Here is a 22,633-nt window from a genome sequence, read left to right as displayed (position 1 = left end):
GCAGGAATAAACTGGAAACAGCAGAAGTGCACCAGCACCCCAACATACCAGGGCCTTAGACGATGCAAAGGCAAAGCAGAAATGTTTCAAGATGGCTAATAAGCCCAGAAGCAGTTGAGGCTCAGCTGCTGCAATCACCAAGCAGCTGTGGGTGCTGTGCAGGCTCAAACAACACAAGCAAACCTGACAGCCTGGAAGATCCGGACTGGACTGAGCAGAAATCTGGAATGGGTGATGGTCCATAGCAGCCACCCGTTCTGACCACCAGAGGGCGAGGAAAGCACAGACGTAACACGCTGATATGTTCAGTTCATGTCCAATGCGAAACTGTACTGCAGGGGTGTTCCGGGGGAGGAGTCAGCACTTGTTCACTTAAGTGCTGATATTCAGTACTTATCTGACTAAATTAACCATCTAAATAGGACCTCATAAAAGTCAGTCCTATCTACTTTTCCTTATAAAATAAGTATCAAATTGGTATGTTATCGCTGCCTTAAATTAGGTGCCTGGTTATAAAATCACTCTCGGAGAGAATTTGTCCATTTTCCCATTTTTAGTCTTTTCGCTTAAACTTTATTCTCCAACAGTTTCCAAACCTGTCTTGGAGACATCCTAACAGGTCTGTTTTTCAGAATATCTTTCACAGATATAAGGCATGAGATAGATGTGCATACAACAAATGCACAGGGTATGCAAATCTATCTCATGCATATTAATTTTGGCTAATTTGATGTGCTTCCAGTACTGGATGGTAAACACTACTCTAATCCATAAAAAGAAACAAAAAGAGCAAAAAATAAACAAATCAACAAAAAATATAATTTCTAAAAAGCATAGCAAAAATAGATGTATGTAAATGGATAAGCTGATGCAAAAGACCTATCATATTAGTGGAGCTAACCAATAGCAATGCAACTTTCAATATGACTTAATGACATCACAATATAGCTTGGTTGCACTGTGGTCTTCCTTTTCTTCTAGAGAAAGGGGAGCGTTTCTTCAAACATTTTTTTCTCTAGAAAATCAAGAGCAGCTGGTAATATTTATGAGATTTTGCATGACATATCCTGCTCATGCTCTACCAAACTGAAACTCTACCAAACTGTGGTTTATGTGTTCCATAATCTGTAATATTTAAGAGGCTCTCCTCAACTTCAGTAGGAAATAGTTATCCATGCTAGTGAAGTGTTAGGCCCCTTTTAATATCATCCCCTAACTTAGTGGTTTGTCTAACTTCAATGTAAATCTGGCCCACATGGGGATGGTCCAAGATGAGATGCAGAATGATTTCAAAATCCTGATTTTCAATGGTAAGTATTGTCAGTTAATGGAAGCCTACTACAATTTTTGACCATGCTGTTCCTTGATAGCTTGCTCCTTTAAAAGGACAAGATTTTTAGAAAAGAGCAAATAGGAAGTGGGTTCCTTAAAGGTAGACAAGTTTCAGTCACATACCCTTACAATGGAATGCAAGACTCTTTAGCTGGCCAGATAATAAGTAGGGTTAGACTTAGTGTTACGTTTGAGGCTATAAGACATATCTTCATATACTAGGTTTTGATTTGTTTTCTTCTTTGGTTTGTAACAGTGCTTGACCTACAAAACAAGAGAATAGAGAAATGGTTTCAGAGATTTCTAAGAACACAAGAAATGACACAACCAGATGTTGGGAAAATTGGTTAGTTTCTTGTACTTTGTAGTTAACAGAAGAACCACACCAGTCAGGGAATTGGAAGGATATTAAAGTATGTGTAGATAAAAATAGCAAACCTCCAAGGAACTGAATGTGGCCCTCCCAAAATACACTAATTTGGGGTCCGATGCTCCAACAAACCTTCTTAAAGGGGCTGGTGCATAAAATAAGAGCGCGTCAATCCTGACCCAGCTGAAGGCTCCTCCACACCCTCCCTCCCTCCCTCCCTCCTCCCACCTTCACAAAGACATTCTGGAGTCCCGGAAAAAAAAACTTCCCCCCCCCCCCCCCCCAGATGACACCTCCAGACCTATGGGCTCAATCCCTGGTTTCTAGTTTTGGGGTAGGATAGAATCCCAGTCATTCCTGTTTCCTAAGCTGATGACATCAAAAAGACATCGGCTGACCCCTACCATTAGTCTTGCAGTACTACCACTAGGAAGCAAGCTACCAAATAAGGATACACACTCCTTATTAACAGCTTCAGCCTAGCAGTGATACCAGAAGAATACCCCTAAAAGTTGAACTGTGTGTGTGTGTGTGGAAGGGTCTTTGCTAAGAGACTAGGGGTTTTTGCAGGAGAAACGAGGTCCATGTGGCACTTACTTTACCCATTGGGGGGCTTATTCTGTAAAGGTTATGTTCCTAAATTTACGCTTTTAAAATTTATGCTCGTAATTTAGGAGCATAGCCGTTATAGTATAAGGCCCTGGATGCATGACTTATGGCTGTATATGGTATTTGTTTTTGTATTTCTTACCTTTTTTATTAGCCTTTTAATTTTTTTTTTGGGGGGGGGGGGGGATTTATTGCACTTTGGACATTATTCCAGGGAAGTTTGAAGATGGGCTTGTGGGGATGGATGCCATTGACACTGATTAGCAGTGTTGTGAACCCCCATGGGAAGATATTTGGTGGCTCTCCTTCAGCTCATTAGAATTCAAAGTAGCTCCAGCTTAAATTTTAATGGAGGCCCCTGGCCTAGCTGGAAACTGCTCATATATGCCTGTAAGTGTTCACATACATGCATAACTGATCAGAATACCACCGTTCATATATGTTTTTGCTGCTTAAAACTAGGCACCTCATTTAGAATTATCCCCATAGAGGCCGGACAATTTTCAAACAGTTGATCTGCACAATTTACCCTTGGAAATCCCTTTGATATTTGCCCTCATAATCATCTTTCCCACAGCAGGTTCCTCCATTTGTAGCTCCAGTGTCGGGGGGGGGGGGGGGGGGGAATAAGATACTGAACTTCTGGTGCTACCCTGTACTTACATCCATTCGAAGGCTCTCTGCATGGAAAATTAAGAAACCAATCAGGAAGAGAATTATAACGCCAAGCATAATGAGGAGGTAGGACTTCCACTCTTGCTGAAAGTCTGGAGGGAAAAAGAGCCATTAGAGTCCGCATCTACAATAAACAATAAAGTCAGTTATTTTTTGTTTTTTTGTCAAATCATGAAGACTATAAACAGTAGCAGGAGATATAAAGCAAACGAATCATTCAAGGACAGCCAGTGGCGTACCAAGGGGGGGCGGTGGGGGCGGTCCACCCCGAGTGCATGCTGCTGGGGGGGTGCTGCGCGCACCTGTTCTTCGTTCGTTCCATGCTCCCCCTGCCCCGGAACAGGTTACTTCCTGTTCCGGGGCAGAGGGAGCATGGAACGAACTAAGGACAGGCGCGCGTGGCACCCTCCCAACGGCGTACACCCGGGGGGGGGGTTCTTTCGCGGGGGGTGTCCTTTCGCCAGGGGGGGGGTCGTGCTGCATCCGGGGGGCGGGGCACATCTGCAATCCGCCCCGCGTGTCAGCCCCCCTAGGAATGCCACTGAGGAGAGCTTTTTGCCTGCCACTTGTGTGAGTGGCTGGATGGTGTTACATGGTTTTGTTGCATGTGATTATATGTTTAAGATAGAACACAGGATAAAGCTCAAAAGCAGCACAACATTTTATATCTTATTTCTCTTTCTATAAAATTTTGCCATGGTGAGCAAGCAGGCAGAAATTCATAGGACCGAAAATCAGTGCTCTGGCCTTTCTCTACCTGGGATCCAGGGCCGATGTACACATAGGCAAGACTGAAGGTGGAAGAGGTTACAGCTTCATAGTGGCACCCCTTCGAAGTGCATGGAAAGTCTTCATTAACTTGCTTATATGAAGGGCAAGTCTGTAAACACTGCACTAACATTTACCTGCCCATTGCATGTGTAAATGTTTAGAATACTACTACTAATCATTTTTATAGCACTACTAGATGTACACAGCACTGTACACATTATTTGCAGGTACTTTCTCTGTCCCTAGAGGGCTCACAATCTAAGTTTTTGTACCTGGGGCAATGGAGAGTTAAGGGGTCCTTTTACTAAGGTGCGCTGAAAAATGGCCTGCGCTAATGTAGGCGCATATTTTGGACGCGCGCAGATCCATTTTTCAGCTCGCCTGTAAAAAAGGCCTTTTTGGGGCTGAAAATGGACATGCGGCAAAATAAAAATTGGCACCCGTCAATTTTGGGTCTGAGACCTTACCACCACCCACTGACTTAGCAGTAAGGACTCATGTGTTAACCAGGTTGTAATTGTCAGCATGCGTACACTGCCAATTAGCGCTAGGTTAGCGCCGCGTGTTGGAAAATAAAAATATTTTCCGGTGCGTGTATCGGACACGTAAAAAAAAATGGAATTACTGCCCAGGGCACATGGTAGCCCGGTGGTAGTTCCAAATTGGCACGCATTGGACATGTGTAGGCACCTACGCGGCTTAATAAAAGGGCCTCTAAGTGACTTGCCCAAGGTCACAAGGAGCTGCAGTGGGAATGGAACCCAGGTCACCAGGATCAAAGTCCTCTACGCTAAACATTAGGCTACTCCTCCATAACAGCATATCTGTGCTCACTTGTGCACTTAATGTGTGCACTTGCTGCCTAAGTAAACACACAACTATCTTCCATAAGGGGGCGGAGCATGGACAAGACATAAGCGGGGCTTCCACTTACATGTACAACTTACTGATTACTGTAAGTTAGATATGTCTCTGCTGCATTTTGGTGTGCGCAGTTAATGGCAGCTCTATGGCTGGTATAATTGCAGGTTCCTAAATACTAGCAGTGGCATAATCGAAAGAGAAGGACGCCCATCTTCTGACACAAATCGGGAGATGGGCATCCTTCTCTCAGGGTTGCCCAAATCGGCATAATCGAAAGCCGATTTTGGGCTTCCTCAACTGCTTTCCGTCGCGGGGATGACCAAAGTTCGCGGGGGTGTGTCGGCAGTGTACCGAAGGCGGGACGGGGGCATGGTTAAGAGATGGGCGTCCTCGGCCGATAATGGAAAAAAGAAGGGCGTCCTTGATGAGCATTTGGCCGACTTTACTTGGTCCAATTTGTTTCACGGCCAAGCCTCGAAAAGGTGCCCGAACTGACCAGATGACCACCGGAGGGAATGGGGGATGACCTCACCTTACTCCCTCAGTAGTCACCAACCCCCTCCTACCCAACAAAAAATTTAAAAACATTTTTTTCCAGCCTCTATGCCAGCCTCAAATGTTATACCCAGCTCCATCACAGCAGTATGCAGGTCCCTGGAGCAGTTTTTATTGGGTGCACTGCACTTCAGGCAGGCGGACCCAGGCCCATTCCCCCTACCTCTTACACTTGTGGTGATAAATGTGAGCTCTCCAAAACCCACCCGAAACCAACTGTACCCACATGTAGGTGCCCCCCCATTCACCCCTTAAGGCTATAGTAGTGTTGTACAGTTGTGGAGGTGGGTTTGGGGGGCTCAGCACCAAAGGTAAGGGAGCTATGCACCTGGGAGCAATTTGTGAAGTCCACTGCATTGCCCCCTAGGGTGCTCGGTTGGTGTCCTGGCATGTGAGGGGGACCAGTGCACTACAAATGCTGGCACCTCCCACGACCAAAGGGCTTGCATTTGGTTGTTTTTGAGATGGGCGTCCTCAGTTCCATTATCAGCGAAAACCAAGGTCTTCCATCTCTAAGGTCCACCATCTCAACATTTAGGTTGACCATCTCTTAAGGGCGACCTAAATGTTAAGATTTGGGCGTCCCCGACCGTATTATCGAAATGAAAGATGGATGCCCATCTTGTTTCGATAATATGGGATGCCCCGCCCCTTCACGGGGGACGTCCTCAGAGATGGGCGTCCCTGTTTGAAAATGCCCCTCTAGGTGTGCCAACACCAGGTTATGTTAGTATTCTATAACCAAACCTAGTCACTAAGGTTCCATAATAGAACAGGTTTCTACAATGCAGTCTTGGGGCATTCAAATGGAGATGCTCAGTTATAAAATTCCCCCCCCTTGGGGCTTCAATACTCAAAAACTACCAGTTTGAAGAGTAATACAAGTAAATCTTGAAAACCCAACTGGGTTGCAGCCCTCGAGGACTGAAGTTGGCCATTCCAGTTCTAGGCATTAGCCTGTTTTGCCTATGTCTAAATCCAAGCCAGCTGAGATTGAGCATAGCATCATAAGGGAAAAATCCCCAAGCAGTTTATGAGTGAAGGCTCATAACACCAGATCTTAATCCTGATTCTGACTGAGTTGGGGGAGGGGGGGGAAACTTCCAGGTCAAAGTAATAAACAAAATTACAACCTCCCCATGCTTGCAGAAGTTTAGGCTATATCGAGAGACGAGGGTACAGGAGTCACCCCAAATCTTTTGAAGTTCCAATACTGTAGTTCCACTGCTGTCAGTGTTTAAAAAACACTGACTGTCCCAAGCTGAATATAGACCCTGATAGCATTGTGTTAGTAGCATTAACAGAAAAGATAGCAGAGGGGAGATATGTTGGAAAAAGGATGCTGGGCTTGATGGACCTTCGGTCTGTCCCAGTATGGCAATTCTTATGTTCTTATATAATTAAGCCATTAAAAACTTTTGCACTAATTGTGATAGTTAACTTCGATTAATCTACAGATGTAAACGGCAAGCAAATCTAAAATGCCCGCCTTTCTATTTTAGAAACAGCTAAGATATTTATATAGGGGATAATTGTGCAAAGGAATTTTTGTGTGCAAAGACCTTTATGTGCACCTAAAAAGGGCTTTTATAAAATTACCCCAGGTATTTTGTTTGTAAAAGTATACACAATGACAAGAATGTTTTCGGTAGAAATGTTATGGGGCGGAGTTTGAGCAGAGCAGAGGTGGAATTGTGATTTGCACATGTATTTTATAAAACACCTGCATATGTTCATACCTTGTACACTAACAACTACACCTGTTTTCAATCGCATGCAAATGACAGCAGCATCAAGCTAACACCATTTCTGCCCGCTTACCCCGAGCATTTTAGAAAGATGCAAAAACTCCTCTGCGTAATTTATAGAATACGCCTAATTTTCCACGCAGTTTATAGAATACGCTGAGCACCCATCCACATAACTAAATGTAGTCATGGGAAGTTACACCAAGTAAAACTTGGTAAAAATGCCGACGCCTAAATTAGGCATGGACAGGGTGTTTTCCATAACAACGCACATAGATTTTAGAAATGCCCACAACCTACCCATGGCCACGCCCCCTTTTCAACTATGCAACTTAGAATTTACACACATCATGCTACAGAATGCACTTAGTTCTGTGTGTAAATTCTAATCAAAGCCAATTAGTATCGATAATTGCTTGTTATCCAGAATATAACTGGATTTGCGTGCACAACTTAATTCACATTATATAGAATCTGGGGCACTCTGTAAGAAAAAAGTACCTGTTACAATCACCAGCGTGCCGCGTCCCTGTATACGTTGAACAACGGATGTATAAATGCTTCCATCGCACAGATATAGATCACTGTCATTCTCCTGCAGCTGGTGCAGTGTCACTGTGAAGTTGTTTACAATTCCAGAGACCTCAGTGTGATTTCTATCAAAACGCTTATCGCCGTTATTTTGAATATAGATGATACTTTCAGTCAAGCGTCTTCTGAGATACACTCCCACTGGCCGCCCTTCGAAAGTGAAGGAACAGGTTATCTGAACCGATCCTCCTTTCTGAACAATTATCTTATTTGGGGATTGATTAATTTCTGCACCTTTGGATTCTAAAGACAAAGAAATGAGATGTTCTGTTAAGGGTGAGCAAAGCGATTTATGAAATACTTGTTTGGTTATGTAGAACAAGGTCATAGCATGTGGCCTTCGGTAAAGGAACAGTTTCAGATATGAAAAGTTCTGGTAGCTATATTGGTTCTTACCGCCGCTTAATAAAGGAGCCCTAAATGGCCGCAAGCTAATTCTAATATTAGCGCATGGCCATTTAATGCTCCATTGAAAAAAAGGCCTTTTCCCCAGTGTAGTAAAACGTGGCCTAGCACTCTGCACTTTCACGTGGCAAAACTAGCGTGGGCCACTTTTTACCGTGGCTTAGTAAAAGGACCCCTTAATGTGTTCCTTGGTGTTATGGTTAATGCAGTTGGTATTATGGTTAATGCAGTTGGCTGCAGGGCCACCGAGAGGGGGGGACAGGGGGGACAAAATTCCCCGGGCCCGGGCCTCCAGAGGGGCCCGGCGCCGCAGTCCGGCCCGCCCTCCGTCGCTCCCTGGCATTGAATTTAAGTGTCTCACCTTCGAAGGTGCAGCAAGCAGCGGCAGACCACTCCTTCCTTCTGTTTCCCGCCCTCACCTGACGTAACTTCTGTGAGGGCGGGACATAGAAGGAAGGACTGGTCTGCTGCTGCTTGCTGCGCTTTCGAAGGTGAGGCGCTTAAGGTCAGTGCAGAGGGCCCGGGGGTGGAGAGAGGGCCCGGTGGCGGGTGGAGGGGGGCCCCAGGGGCGGCCTTGTCCCGGGCCTGGGCCAGTCTCTCGGCGGCCCTGGTTGGCTGGGGAACTGAGTTTGATTCCCACTGCAGCTTCTTGTGTGTCTGGACAAGTGACTTAACCCTCCATTGCCCCAGGTACAAAATAAGTACTGTATATAATATGAAAACCACTTTGATTGTAATCATAGAAAGGCAGTATATGAAATCCCATCTCGTTTCCCTTTCCAACAATGTTCACATATACAAGGATTAGAGGCCTTTTTTGTATTTGTGATGCAGAATACTGTAACATCAACAAACACATGGGGGGGGGGGAGGGGGATTAATTAAAGTGTGGTAAAAGATCACCCTTTACCGCACTTTGATTTCACACGGGATTCACCAACCTGCGGCATCCCGGTACTGCAAGTTGCTGAATCCCACATTACAAGAATAATGCTGCTTGCAAATCATCTCGCAAGCAGTGTTATTCCAGTGGCCTGGGAGCAGTGGCGTAGCAAGGGGGGGGGGGCGGGATGGGCGGTCCGCCCCGGGTGTCAACTCAGGTGGGGGTGCTCCCTGCCAGCTCCCCCCTCGGCGAATCAACACCCCCCCACGACTAGCTCCCGCACCCTACCTTTAAAAAGAATATCGGGAGGCGAGGCGCAGCGCCTCGCGCCTGCCCTGCAAGTAAAAGAAATGTGGACCATTGGGTCTTCCCTCGCTCTATCTGTCCCGCCCTCCGCTGACGCAACTTCCTATTTCCGCAAGGGCCGGACAGACAAAGCGAGAGAAGGCCCAACGGTCTACATTTCTTTTACGTGCAGCCAGGCAGGCGCGAGGCGCTGCGCCTCGCCTCCCGATATTCTTTTTAAAGGTAGGGTGCGGGAGCTGGTCGGAGGGGGGAGGGGGTGTCGTCGTGCTGCACCTGGGGGGGGGGGGTGCAACAGCAAACCGCCCCGCCCCGGGTGGCAGCCCCCCCTGCTACGCCGCTGCCTGGGAGCATCAGGTCACATAACTATGGCCCAATGCTCACAGGCTGCATAGAGAGGGTCCCCCCCCAAGTCTTGCCTGCGCCCACCCACCCAGAATCTCCCCCCAGGGGCTACCTGTGAAACAGCATTGGTGGTAGTAGTCTGGGGGAAATACAGAGGTTCATCTAGGAGTCCAGGGTGTTGGGGGGGGGGGGGAGTCTTCGGGTCTTCGGGCAGGAATGAGGCCCAGCCACTCCTGCCCAGTCTGGCTACATCATGCATATGGTGCCCCTAGCGGTAGTCTCGTGTAACTACCACTAGGTTTCATGATTCCTTATAAGTCGTGCAGGAAATGTTATTCTTGTAAGGCCCTAAAGCCATTTGATGATTCCCCCCCCCCCCCCCCCCCCCCGCAGTGTACCTGAAACAATATTTTGTTACACTGATGAGAGTTGATACTGAATAACTGATGTAATTCAGCCTTCAGGGTCAGGATTTTGTTTTTTAAATACTGCCTGCTGCAGGATGAATATCGATCAGATTATTCTAATAATCACATACTTAGGTTTTTTTTTGTGATGTTTTAGAGGGTGAATGTTTTATTGTAATCTGCCTAGGTGTTAGTTAAATTTGAAATTACTACTACTACTACTTCTTATCATTTCTATAACTCTACTAGACGTATGCAGTGCTGTACACATAATATGCAGTCCCTAGTGGGCTCATTATCTAAGTTTTGTATCTGAGGCAATGGAGGGTTAAGTGACTTGTCCAGGCTCACAAGAAGCTGTAGTGGGAATTACACTCAGTTCCCCAGGATCTCTGCCCCCTGCACTAACCACTAGACTACTCCCCCACTCAATAGGAATAAAATCGAACTATATAAATGTCAATTGACCGACTCACCCGCAAATGCGCAATAGAGACTTCCCTATCTGTCCTGCCCTCGCGTCAAGATGTGATGACGTCAGAGGGCGGAACAGAAAGGGAAACAGACACTGCCGCTGGAGCCTGGAGATGAAGCAACATCGCCGGCGCACCAACCTCCACCCCGACGTCGCCGCCACCGCTCCCGCCCCCCTCCGTATCGGGCCCCCTGCACTGACATGACAGCGCCTCTCACCTCCCCGTGTGGAAGCGCTGCAGGCAGCAGCAGAGTGATCTGCTGCTGCTTGCAGCACTTTCACACGGAGGTGAGAGGCGCTGTCATGTCAGTGCAGGGGGCCGGGCCCGGAGGGGGGAAGGGAGCAGCGGTGAGGAGGGTAGCTGGACATGGGGACAGAGCAGGGCAGAGCGGAGGGTTGCTGGACATGGGGGGGAGGGCAGGGGAGAGAGCAGGGTTGATGGGCAGGGGGGGAGGCCAAGGGAAAGAGGAGGGTTGCTGAATATGGGGGGAGGGCAGGGGAGAGAGGAGGGTCGGTGGATGGGCTGAGGCCAGGGGAGAGAGGAGGGCTGCTGGACATGGGGGGGAGGGCAGGGGAGAGAGCAGGCTTGCTGGATATGGATCGATGGAGAGGAGGGGAGGGCAGGGGAGAGAGGAGGGTTGCTGGACATGGGGGGAGAGCAGGGGAGAGAAGAGGGTTGCTGGATGTGGGGGGAGGGCATGGGAGAGAGCAGGGTTGGTGGACGAGGGGGGGGGAGGCCAAGGGAAAGAGGAGGGTTGCTGGGTATGGGGGGAGGGCAGGGGAGAGAGGAGGGTTGCTGGACATGGATCGGGCGAGGGGAGGGGAGAGAGGAGGTTTGCTGGACATGGATGGATGGAGGTGAGAATTATTACAGTTTGCAAACCACAAATCTCACCCGTTTTAACGGGCTTAACGGCTAGTAAATAAATAAATACAACACAATAGAATGCAATGCAAATAAAATCAGGCTAAAAATGCATATCAGATAAGGCAACAATGGAAGGAATAAAAACATGATCCAAATGCAGAATTAGTCAGCAGTTATGAAGTAACTCAGTCACTAAAAGCGAGAGGCTGCTGGCACTTCTCAGCCTAAAAGCTGGGAAGTCTAACTCACTAACCCCCCTGTATACTAAGCACAAATCCATAGAATGCACACCTCCATAGTATGCAACTGCAAATCCATACTATGCACAAATCCATAGTATGCAACTGCAAAGAGGGCATGGACCTGGGAATGCATGAGCTGGTCAGGGGTGCTCCAACCACAAGGCTTCTCCTCTGCTTATTTATGTATTTTTATTTGTTACATTTGTACCCCACATTTTCCCACCTATTTGGAGGCTCAATGTGGCTTACATAGTACCGACTTGGCGTTCGCCAAGTCGGTTGATAACAAATACAAGGTTATATTGTGATCTAATGAGGTAGGTGTGTATCAGGCACCATGAGGGTCAAAGGGAATGAAGATTGTATATTGTCCAGTATGATCATTGGTTATGCTGTGTTGCTGGATGTGGGGATTTATGGTGCATCGGTGGGGTAAGCCTTTTTGAAAAGGTTGGTTTTTAGTGATGTCCTGAAGTTTAAATGGTCATAGGTTGTTTTCACAGCTTTTGGGAGTCCATTCCATAGTTGTGCGCTTATGTAGGAGAAGCAGGATGCGTAAGTTGTTTTGCATTTAAGTCCTTTGCAATTTGGGTAATGTAGTTTTAGGTATGGTCATGATGATCCGGTTCTGTTTCTGGTTTGTAGATCTATGAGATCTGTCAAGTATCCTGGGACTATGCCGTAGATAATTTTGTGGACCAAAGTGCAGATTTTGAAGATGATCCTTTCTTTGATTGGGAGCCAGTGCAGCTTTTCTCAGAGGGGTTTTGCACTTTCGAATCATGTTTTACCAAATATCAGCCTGACTGCTGTGTTTTGGGCGGTCTGGAGTTTTTTTGTGAGTTGTTCTTTGCATCCCGCGTAGATTCTGTTGCAGTAATCTGCATGGCTTAGGACCATTGATTGTATTAGGTTTCGAAAGATTTCTTTCGGGAAGAAAGGTTTTAATCGTTTAAGTTTCCATATTGAGTAGAACATTTTCTTATTACGGAGTTTACTTGGCTCTCAAGGGTAAGCTTGCGGTCGATTGTGACTCTGAGTATTTTTAGGCTGTCTGAAGTAGAGAAGGTATGTCCTGGAGTGTTTATGGTTGTGGGTTTGTACTTGTTATGTTGAGATGAGAGGATGAGGCAGCGTGTTTTTTCAGTGTTCAGTTTCAGTTGGAATGAAATTGCCCAAGAGTCCATGATGTTTAGGCCGTCATTAATTTCATTGGTTATTTCTGTTAAGTCATGTCTGAAGGGAATGTAGATTGTAATGTCATCTGCATAGATGAACGGGTTGAGGCCTTGATTGGATAGGAACTTTGCCAGTGGGATCATTATTATATTGAAGAGTATTGGTGATGGTGATCCTTGAGGTAATCCGCAGGCTGCTTTCCACGGTGGAGATATGTTTGAGTCTGATTTTACTTGGTATGTTCTGGTGGTTAGAAAACCTTTGATCCAATTAAGTACGTTTCCATCAATCCCAAAGTGGCCAAGGAGTCTTAGTAATATATTGTGGTTTACCATGTCGAATGTGCTTGACATGTCGAATTGGAGGAGATGTATGCTTTTACCTATGGCTGTTTCCTGCTTGAATTTCGCCAGGAGAGTGACTAGGACAGTTTCAGTACTATGGTGGGGGGTGGAATCCTGACTGTGAGTCGTGTAGTATTGAGAACTTGTCCATGTATTCCGTAAGCTGTTTGGTCACCAAGCTTTCCATCAGTTTGACTACTAGTGGGATAGATGCAACTGGGTGGTAATTGGTGAGGTCGCTAGTGTTTTTCTTAATGTCTTTTGGTATTGGGGTGAGTAGGATGTTACCATATTCCTTGGGGAAGAGACCTTGTTGTAGCATGAAGTTAAGGTGGGATGTGAGGTCTGCTATGAAGTGGCCGGGGGCGGGTTTAAGTAGATGGCTGGGATATATATCCAGTTTGCAATGTGTGTTGGCAAACTTGTAGAATAAGTTGTTCAAAAACAATCACATCATCTACAAATTCTGCCATTTAGAACTCTGTATGGTGATTATTTTTCAATGTTTTTTTTCTTTTTTTGGAATAACACTTTTCACTTGTGTTTTTCATTTTTGTTAAACTTCTGCTTTTACATTTGTCTATAGTGTTACATTTTTATGTAGTCTAGTGTTTCTATTATCTAATTTATTTATTTTTGCATTTACTTTTTTGTTTTTAACAGTTGTATGCTTTTAAGCCTGATGCAGCCCCTTTGGTGACACATGGCCATGTTGGATCTTTTATGATTTTATATTTATTAAAGTTATTTATTTATTTTCTACAGTGTCCTCTACTTTGGTCTGCTCTTCTGCTTGTTTTGTACACTTTATAGCTCTATGTAAATGTTTAGTAGCAGTAATGTTTTTATTTATGTAAGAAGTTATAGCCCGCACTATCTTCCAATCTAGGTGGGTAGCACTAACTCTGCACAATAATCATGGGGAAGGTAATGCCCCGCACCCCCGTACACCTAAAGTTGCCCTCAAGCATTCCTCCTGTCAATGTGGATAAAACGTGTGGAACAAGTTGGTTTTATCCCTATTAAGGGGGGACAGATTTCAGATAGCTGGTTAACATTGTTGATATTTAATAAATGATAAAAATTCTCTCCTTTGCCCTCTGTATAGTTCAATAGTTATCCTGGCACAGTTAAATACAAGCACAGTGGAACACTATCCTGTGATGCTCTGGGGTTTTGTCCTGGGCCAATGTAACAATTAGACAGACAAGGCAGTTGCCCAGGGTTGGCATCTTCTGAGGGACAACAAAGAGCAGCTGCAGTCAAAGCAAAATATAGTCACACTAACTCAATGAACCATCAGTGTGTGTTTTTACCTGCAGGGAGAGTCAGCAGTCTTCAAATAGTTCATTGATCTGCGTACCCAGGTAAGTGGCTTTAGAAAGTGCCCTTATAAAACCAGGGCCCCTTTTACTCAGCTGCGATAAAAAGTGTCCTTAGTGTGCCCTTACATGGGTCATTCCCACGCGCTAATCCATTTTTGCTGTGTGGGTAAAATGGCCGATTTTTTAAAAATTTCCAGCATTAATGGGAACGCGCTAATTTTTCCATTGGCAAGTGGCCATTAGCACATGAGCACTTCCCTACACCTATTTTGTAGGTAGTAAGGATTCACGTGCTAATTGGTTAGCGGGTGGAAATGTAGCTGCGTTAACCGATTAGCGCAGAATATACCTATTCTCTACCCCTGACCTGCCCGTGTTAAAACAATAAAGTTAATTTAAAAAAAACACTGACTGTTCCAAGCTGAATATAGACCCTGATAGCATTGTGTTAGTAGCATTAACAGAAAAGACAGCAGAGGGGAGATATGTTGGAAAAAGGATGCTGGGCTTGATGGACCTTCGGTCTGTACCAGTATGGCAACACTTATGTTCTTATATAATTAAACCATTAAAAACTTTTGCACTAATTGTGATAGTTAACTTCGATTAATCTACAGATGTAAAAGGCAAGCAAATCTAAAATGGCCGCCTTTCTATTTTAGAAACAGCTAAGATATTTATATAGGGGATAATTGTGTAAAGGATTTTTGGTGTGCAAAGACCTTTATGTACACCTAAAAAGGCCTTTTATAAAATTACCTCAGGTATTTTGTATGTAAAAGTATGCACAATGACAAGAATGTTTTCAGTAGAAATGTTCTGTGGCAGAGTTTGGGCAGAGCACAGGTGTAATCGTGATTTGCACATGTATTTTATAAAACACCTGCATATGTTCATACTTTGTACACTAATAACTACACCTGTTTTCAATCGTATGTAAATTCCTGCAGCATCAATCTAATACGGTTTCTGCCCGCTTACCCCAAGCATTTTAGAAAGATGCAAAAACTCCTCTGCGTACTTTATAGAATACGCCTAATTTTCCACGCATTTTATAGAATACGCTGAGCACCCATCCACATAACTAAATGTAGTCATGGGAAGTTACACCAAGTAAAACTTGGTAAAAATGCCGACGCCTAAATTAGGCATGGACAGGGTGTTTTCCATAACAACGCACATAGATTTTAGAAATGCCCACAACCTACCCATGGCCACGCCCCCTTTTCAACTATGCAACTTAGAATTTACACACATCATGTTATAGAATATACTTAGTTCTGCGTGTAAATTCTAATTAATGCCAATTAGTATCGATAATTGCTTGTTATCCAGAATATAACTGGATTTGCGTGCACAACTTAATTCACATTATATAGAATCTGGGGCACTCTGTAAGAAAAAAGTACCTGTTACAATCACCAGCGTGCCGCGTCCCTGTATACGTTGAACAACGGATGTATAAATGCTTCCATCGCACAGATATAGATCACTGTCATTCTCCTGCAGCTGGTGCAGTGTCACTGTGAAGTTGTTTACAATTCCAGAGACCTCAGTGTGATTTCTATCAAAACGCTTATCGCCGTTATTTTGAATATAGATGATACTTTCAGTCAAGCGTCTTCTGAGATACACTCCCACTGGCCGCCCTTCGAAAGTGAAGGAACAGGTTATCTGAACCGATCCTCCTTTCTGAACAATTATCTTATTTGGGGATTGATTAATTTCTGCACCTTTGGATTCTAAAGACAAAGAAATGAGATGTTCTGTTAAGGGTGAGCAAAACGATTTATGAAATACTTGTTTGGTTATGTAGAACAAGGTCATAGCATGTGGCCTTCGGTAAAGGAACAGTTTCAGATATGAAAAGTTCTGGTAGCTATATTGGTTCTTACCGCTGCTTAATAAAGGAGCCCTAAATGGCCGCACGCTAATTCTAATATTAGCGCATGGCCATTTAATGCTCCATTGAAAAAAAGGCCTTTTCCCCATTGTAGTAAAACGTGGCCTAGCACGCTGCACTTTCATGTGGCAAAACTAATGTGGGCCACGTTTTACCGTGGCTTAGTAAAAGGACCCCTTAGTGTGTTCCTTGGTGTTATGGTTAATGCAGTTGGCTGGGGAACTGAGTTTGATTCCCACTGCAGCTTCTTGTGTCTCTGGACAAGTGACTTAACCCTCCATTGCACCAGGTACAAAATAAGTACTGTATATAATATGAAACCACTTTGATTGTAATCACAGAAAGGCAGTATATCAAATCCCATCCCTTTTCCCTTTCCAACAATGTTCACATATACAAGGATGAGAGGCCTTTTTTGTATTTATGAACACAGATGGAGAATACTGTAACATCAACAAACACGTGGGGGGGGGGGGGGGGGCGGGGAGGGGGATTAATTAAAAGTGTGGTAAAAGATCTCCCTTTACCACACCTTGATTTCCCACGGGATTCACCAACCTGCAGGATCCCGGTACTACAAGTTGCTGAATCCCATGTTACAAGAATAATGCTGCTTGCAAATCATCTCGTAAGCAGTGTTATTCCAGTGTCCAGGGAATATCAGGTCACATAACTATGGCCCAACGCTCACATGCTGCATAGAGAGGGTCCCCCCCCCCCCCAAGTCTTGCCAGCACCCACCCACCTAAAATCCCCCCCTGGGGCTATCTGTGAAACAGCATTGGCGGTCTGGGGGGGGGATAGAGAGGTTCATCCAGGAGTCCAGGGGGTCTGGGGGGGGGGGGAGTCTGAGGGTCTTCGGGCAGGAATGAGGCCCAGCTGCTTGTGCCCAGTCTGGCTACTTTTTTTTTTTTGTTGTTGCATTTGTACCCCGCGCATTCCCACTCATGGCAGGCTCAATGCGGCTTACATGAGGCAATGGAGGGTTAAGTGACTTGCCCAGAGTCACAGGAGCTGCCTGTGCCTGAAGTGGGAATCGAACCCACTAGCAACAGTCCATGTAGAAGTCGGCCCTTGCAGATCACCAATGTGGCCGTGCAGGCTTCTGCTTCTGTGAGTCTGACGTGTCAGACTCACAGAAACAGAAGCCTGCGCAGCCTTCTACATGGAATGTTGCTAGTGGAATAGCAACATTCCATGTAGAATCTCCAATAGTAGCAACATTCCATGTAGAATCTCCAATAGTATCTATTTTATTTTTGTTACATTTGTACCCCGTGCTTTCCCACTCATGGCAGGCTCAATGCGGCTTACATGAGGCAATGGAGGGTTAAGTGACTTGCCCAGAGTCACAAGGAGCAGCAGTGGGATTTGAACCAGCCTGAAGTGGGAATTGAACTCAGTTCCTCAGTTCCTGCATATGGTGCCCCTAGCGATAGTTTCGTGTAACTACCAGTAGGGATCATGATTCTTTATAAGTCGTGCAGGAAGTGTTATACTTGTAAGGCCCTAAAGCCATTTCATGATTCCCCCCCCCCCCCCCCCGCAGTGTACCTGAAACGATATTTTGTTACACTGATGAGAGTTGATACTGAATAACTGGTTTAATTCAGCCTTCAGGGTCAGGATTTTTTTTTAAAACTAATTCTTGCTGCAGGCAGAATATCGATCAGATTATTTCTAATAATCACACACTTAGGGTGTTTTTTTGTGTGATGTTTTTAGAGGGTGAATGTTTTATTGTAATCTGCCTAGGTGTTAGGTAAACTTGAAATTACTACTACTTCTTATCATTTGCATAACGCTACTAGACGTATGCAGTGCTGTACACATAATACGCTGTCCCTACTGGGCTCATAATCTAAGTTTTGTATCTGGGGCAATGGAGGGTTAAGTGACTTGTCCAGGGTCACAAGAAGCTGTAGTGGGAATTACACTCGGTTCCCCAGGATCTCTGCTCCCTGCACTAACCACTAGGCTACTCCTCCACTCAATAGGAATAAAATAAATTAATAAATAAGTACAATAGAATGCAATGCAAATAAAATCAGGCTAAAAATACATATCCGATAAGACAAAAATGGAAGGAATAAAAATATGATGCAAATGCAGAATTAGTCAGCAGTAATGAAGTAACTCAGTCTAAGTAAAAGTGAGAGGCTGCTGGCACTTCTCAGCCTAACAGCTGGGAAGTCTGACTCACTAACCCCCCTGTTTACTAAGCCACGCTAGCAGCTGCTGCACAGCAATGCCAACACAGCCCGTTAGCACACTTAGTAAACGGGGATAATTAGTTAAAGTACCAGGCGGACAAGCAGCAAAACCCGATTCAAATCCTGTAGCAGCTGCTTTTGATCTTGGACAAGCCACGTAACCCTCCATTACCTCGGGTAAACGTTAGACTGTGAGCCCTCCAGGGACAGGGGAATACCTGCAGGACCTAAATGTAACTCACCTTGAGCCCCTACTGAAAAATTAGAGGAATTGATACACAGCATTGGTACTATCCGTATAAATGCTTACCTTTCAATTTCCTGGACTGAACAAAGGGATACATTTTGGACACACATCTTGATGACTGTGCTAAAGGTATCCATCCACATTTAGGAGGGAGCCCAACTTATCCTGGTACGAGGATATTCAGTCACCCTCTGGATAAACATGTCCATTTAGGTGGACAACCTATATAGCAGTCCTATCTTTGTATAGATAAATTGTTTATTTTATTTTGTCTGCACAAATTATTGAGTAGTGTTAGTTATGCATGTAATTTAATGTAATAATTAGCTAACAATTGGTCTTAACAGCCAATTAATGGCTATAATTCATGTTAATTGGTGCTAATTAGCAGTTATGCACACAACTGCTCTTAGTTGGGATTCTGAAAATTGCGTGCACAAATCCATAGTATGCAACTGCAAAGAGGGCATGGACCTGGGAATGCATGAGCTAGTCAGGGGTGCTCCTCTGCTTAGAATAAGTTGTTCAAAAATAATCAAATCATCTACAAATTCTGCCATTTAGAACTCTCTATGGTGATTATTTCTCAATGTTTTTTTTCTTTTTTTGGAATAACATTTTTCACTTGTGTTTTTAATTTTTGTTAAACTTATGCTTTTACATTTGTCTATAGTGTTAAATTTTTATGTAGTCTAGTGTTTCTTATCTAATTTATTTATGCATTTACTTTTTTTATTTTTAACAGTTGTATACTTTTAAGCCTGATGCAGCCCCTTTGGTGACACATGGCCATGTTGGGTCTTTTATGATTTTATATTTATTAAAGTTATTTATTTATTTTCTACAGTGTCCTCTTCTATGGTCTGCTCTTCTGCTTGTTTTGTACACTTTATAGCTCTATGTAAATGTTTAGTAGCAGTAATGTTTTTATTTATGCAAGAATTTATAGCCCGCACTATCTGCCAGTCTAGGTGGGTAGCACTAACTCTGCACAATAATCATGAGGAAGGTAATGCCCCGCACCCCCGTACACCTAAAGTTGCCCTCAAGCATTCCTCCTGTCAATGTGGATAAAACGTGTGGAACAAGTTGGTTTTATCCCTATTAAGGGGGGACAGATTTCAGATAGCTGGTTAACATTGTTGTTTAATAAATTATAAATGATAAAAATTCTCTCCTTTGCCCTCTGTATAGTTCAATAACTAAGTACATAAGTAATGCCACAGTGGGAAAAGACCAAGGGTCCATCGAGCCCAGCATCCTGTCCACGACAGCGGCCAATCCAGGCCAAGGGCACCTGGCGAGCTTCCCAAACGTACAAACATTCTATACATGTTATTCCTGGAATTGTGGATTTTTCCCAAGTCCATTTAGTAGTGGTGTATGGACTTGTCCTTTAGGAAACTGTCTAACCCCTTTTAAAACTGTCCTGGCACTGTTAAATACAAGCACATTGGAACACTATCCTGTGATGCTCTGAGGTTTTCTCCAGGGCCAATGTAACACTTATACAGACAAGGCAGTTGCCCAGGGTTGGCATCTTCTGAGGGAAGACAAAGAGCAGCTACAGTCGAAGCAAAATGTAGTCACACTAACTCAATGAACCATCTGTGTGTGTTTTTACCTGCAGGGAGAGTCAGCAGTCTTCAAATAATTCATTGATCTGGGTACCCAGGTAAGTGGCTTTAGAAAGTGCTCTTATAAAACCAGGGGCCCCTTTTACTCAGCTGCGGTAAAAAGTGTCCTTAGTGTGCCCTTACATGGGTCATTCCCACACGCTAATCCATTTTTGCTGTGTGGGTAAAATGGCCGATTTTTAAAATGTCCAGCATTAATGGGAACGCGCTAATTTTTCCATTGGCCATTAGCACATGAACACTTCCCTACGCCTAATTTGTAGGTAGTAAGGACTCACGTGCTAATTGGTTAGCGGGTGGAAATGTAGCTGCGTTAACCGATTAGCGCAGAATATGCCTATTCTCCACCCCTGACCTGCCCCAGTGTTAAAACAATAAAGTTAATTTTTTAACACACGGGAAGCATGCACAGAGTGCAAAATTACCATCAGGCACCTTTCTTCTGCATTAAGTAAGCACTAATGTGTACTGCAGCTTAGTAAAAGGGCCCCTTTAAAAGGATTTACACTATTAGGGGCCCTTTTACTAAGCAGGGTTAATGTGCGGGCAGCATGCATCAAATTGGTACTACCGCCGGGGTAGTGCGGGCACCTGGCAGTAATTTCGAAGTTGGCATGCGCTGTTTGCCACGGTAGAAAATATTTTTTTAGTTTCTACTGTGGGGGGGGGGGGGGGCGTTCCTAGTGGCAATCGGCAGTGCGGCCACATTGTGCGTGCTGCCTGATTACCCCGTGAGTAGCGCGGAGCGCGTGAGCCCTTATTGCTTGGTCAGTGGGTTGTGTTAAGTGCTCAGGTAGTAAATAGCTGTGCACTACTTTTAATTTTAGCACATGGCCATTTACTGCCTCATTAAAAAAAAAGCCCTTTTTCCAGCTGCAGTAAAAGTCGGCCCAGCGCACGCCAATTTCACACGTCCAAACTACCGCAGTCCACTTTTTACCATTGCTTAGAAAAAGGGCTCTTATGTAGCTAAGGTATATACTATATACAACAATGCTCCAAAGTCTCTGTAAAGTCAATGGTTAGAGTTTGAATCTGAGAAGAAAAATAAACCCATGTGAATTATTTGTTTGAGTTAATTGAAGCAGTCTGAGAGACGACTTTAAGACTTACCTATGGGAGATAGGAAACCCAGCAAGAAAAGAAGTAATGAGCAGCTCTGTGTCAATGACATCACCACAAAAAACATCCTTTGTAGCCTCTGAAAGGTAGGGTGAAATTTGACATTGAGATGGTTTGGCATAGATATGATGAATAGTTAAATCCCTCCCACATCCTGGAGTCACCCTTTCCTCTTCATGACTCTTTGATTTTATTTTACTTATTCCTGTCCTATGTTTCATCTGTTTCTGTTTCACACAACATAGTCTCCCAGGAGGAACTCTCTCAGAACAAGTACTATCCCTTTTATTTATTTAGATTTTGCTCACACCTTTTTCAGTGGTAGCTCAAGGTGAGTTACAGTCAGGTACTCTGGGTATTTCTCTGTCCCAGGAGGGCTCACAATCTAAAGTTTGTACCTGAGGCAATGGAGGGTTAAGTGACTTGCCCAAGGTCACAAGGAGCAGCAGTGGGATTTCAACCGGCCATCTCTGGATTGCAAGACCAGTACTCTAACCACTAGGCCACTCCTCCACTATAGCAACAGTCTACGTAGAATGTCAAATAGTAGCAACAGAATTTCAAATAGTAGCAACATTCCATGTAGAATCTCAGATAATACCAACATTCCATATAGAATCTCAAATAGTAGCAACATTCCATGTAAAATCTCAGATAGTAGCAACAGAATCTCAAATAATTTATTTAGAGTTTGCTCACACCTTTTTCAGTGGTAGCTCAAGGTGAGTTACATTCAGGTACTCTGGGTATTTCTCTGTCCCAGGAGGGCTCACAATCTAAATTTGTACCTGAGGCAATGGAGGGTTAAGTGACTTGCCCAAGGTCATAAGGAGCAGCAGTGGGATTTGAACCAGCCACCTCTAGATTGTAAAACCAGTGCTCTAACCACTAGGCCACTCAAGGAAAACATTTGGAAGTATTGGAGACATCAGTTAAGATAGATTTGAATAAAGCAACATTATTTAAAGACAATTGAAAGTAAGGGCCCCTTTTACTAAGCTATGGAAAAAGGGTCCCTGTGGTAGCATTGGCCCCCGGTTTTGCTGTGTGCCAAAGCCCCTTTTATCGCAGTGGGTAAAAGGCCAAAAAAAGAAATGGCCGTGCGGTAAGTTCACACTTGTCGTGTGCCCATTTCAGGGGGAGCCCATGCTACCACCCATTGAGGTGGCGGTAAGGGGTCCTTTGCTAACCTGGTGGTAACCCCCTGTGGTAAAAAAAGA

At 44.5% G+C, this 22,633-nt stretch overlaps 1 protein-coding gene across 1 annotated transcript; it reads right to left on the bottom strand.

Moving 5' to 3' along the window:
• Positions 1-221: 221 nt before the first annotated feature.
• On the bottom strand, positions 222-21,486 carry LOC115472260 (T-cell antigen CD7-like). Its single transcript, XM_030206466.1, has 5 exons — positions 21,405-21,486; positions 15,701-16,033; positions 7,426-7,758; positions 2,975-3,078; positions 222-1,596 (listed from the first exon to the last, which is right to left on the bottom strand). Exons 1-5 carry the CDS (start codon positions 21,478-21,480, stop codon positions 1,480-1,482), a joined length of 963 nt encoding a protein of 320 aa, XP_030062326.1. The 5' UTR covers positions 21,481-21,486; the 3' UTR covers positions 222-1,479.
• Positions 21,487-22,633: the final 1,147 nt, after the last annotated feature.

This window comes from Microcaecilia unicolor, chromosome 6 (assembly GCF_901765095.1).
Source record: "Microcaecilia unicolor chromosome 6, aMicUni1.1, whole genome shotgun sequence".
Taxonomy (NCBI): Eukaryota; Metazoa; Chordata; class Amphibia; order Gymnophiona; family Siphonopidae; genus Microcaecilia; species Microcaecilia unicolor.
This window is presented reverse-complemented; position numbering and strand designations above follow the sequence as displayed.

Excerpts from the sequence above, each read along its gene's own strand:
- LOC115472260 (XM_030206466.1), bottom strand. The coding sequence starts at position 21,480 with ATGTTTTTTGTGGTGATGTCATTGACACAGAGCTGCTCATTACTTCTT. Across the intron at positions 16,034-21,404 it reads GGGTTTCCTATCTCCCATAG|AATCCAAAGGTGCAGAAATT; the intron begins GTAAGTCTTAAA and ends CTTTGTCTTTAG. Across the intron at positions 1,597-2,974 it reads CAGAGAGCCTTCGAATGGAT|GTCAAGCACTGTTACAAACC; the intron begins GTAAGTACAGGG and ends CTTGTTTTGTAG.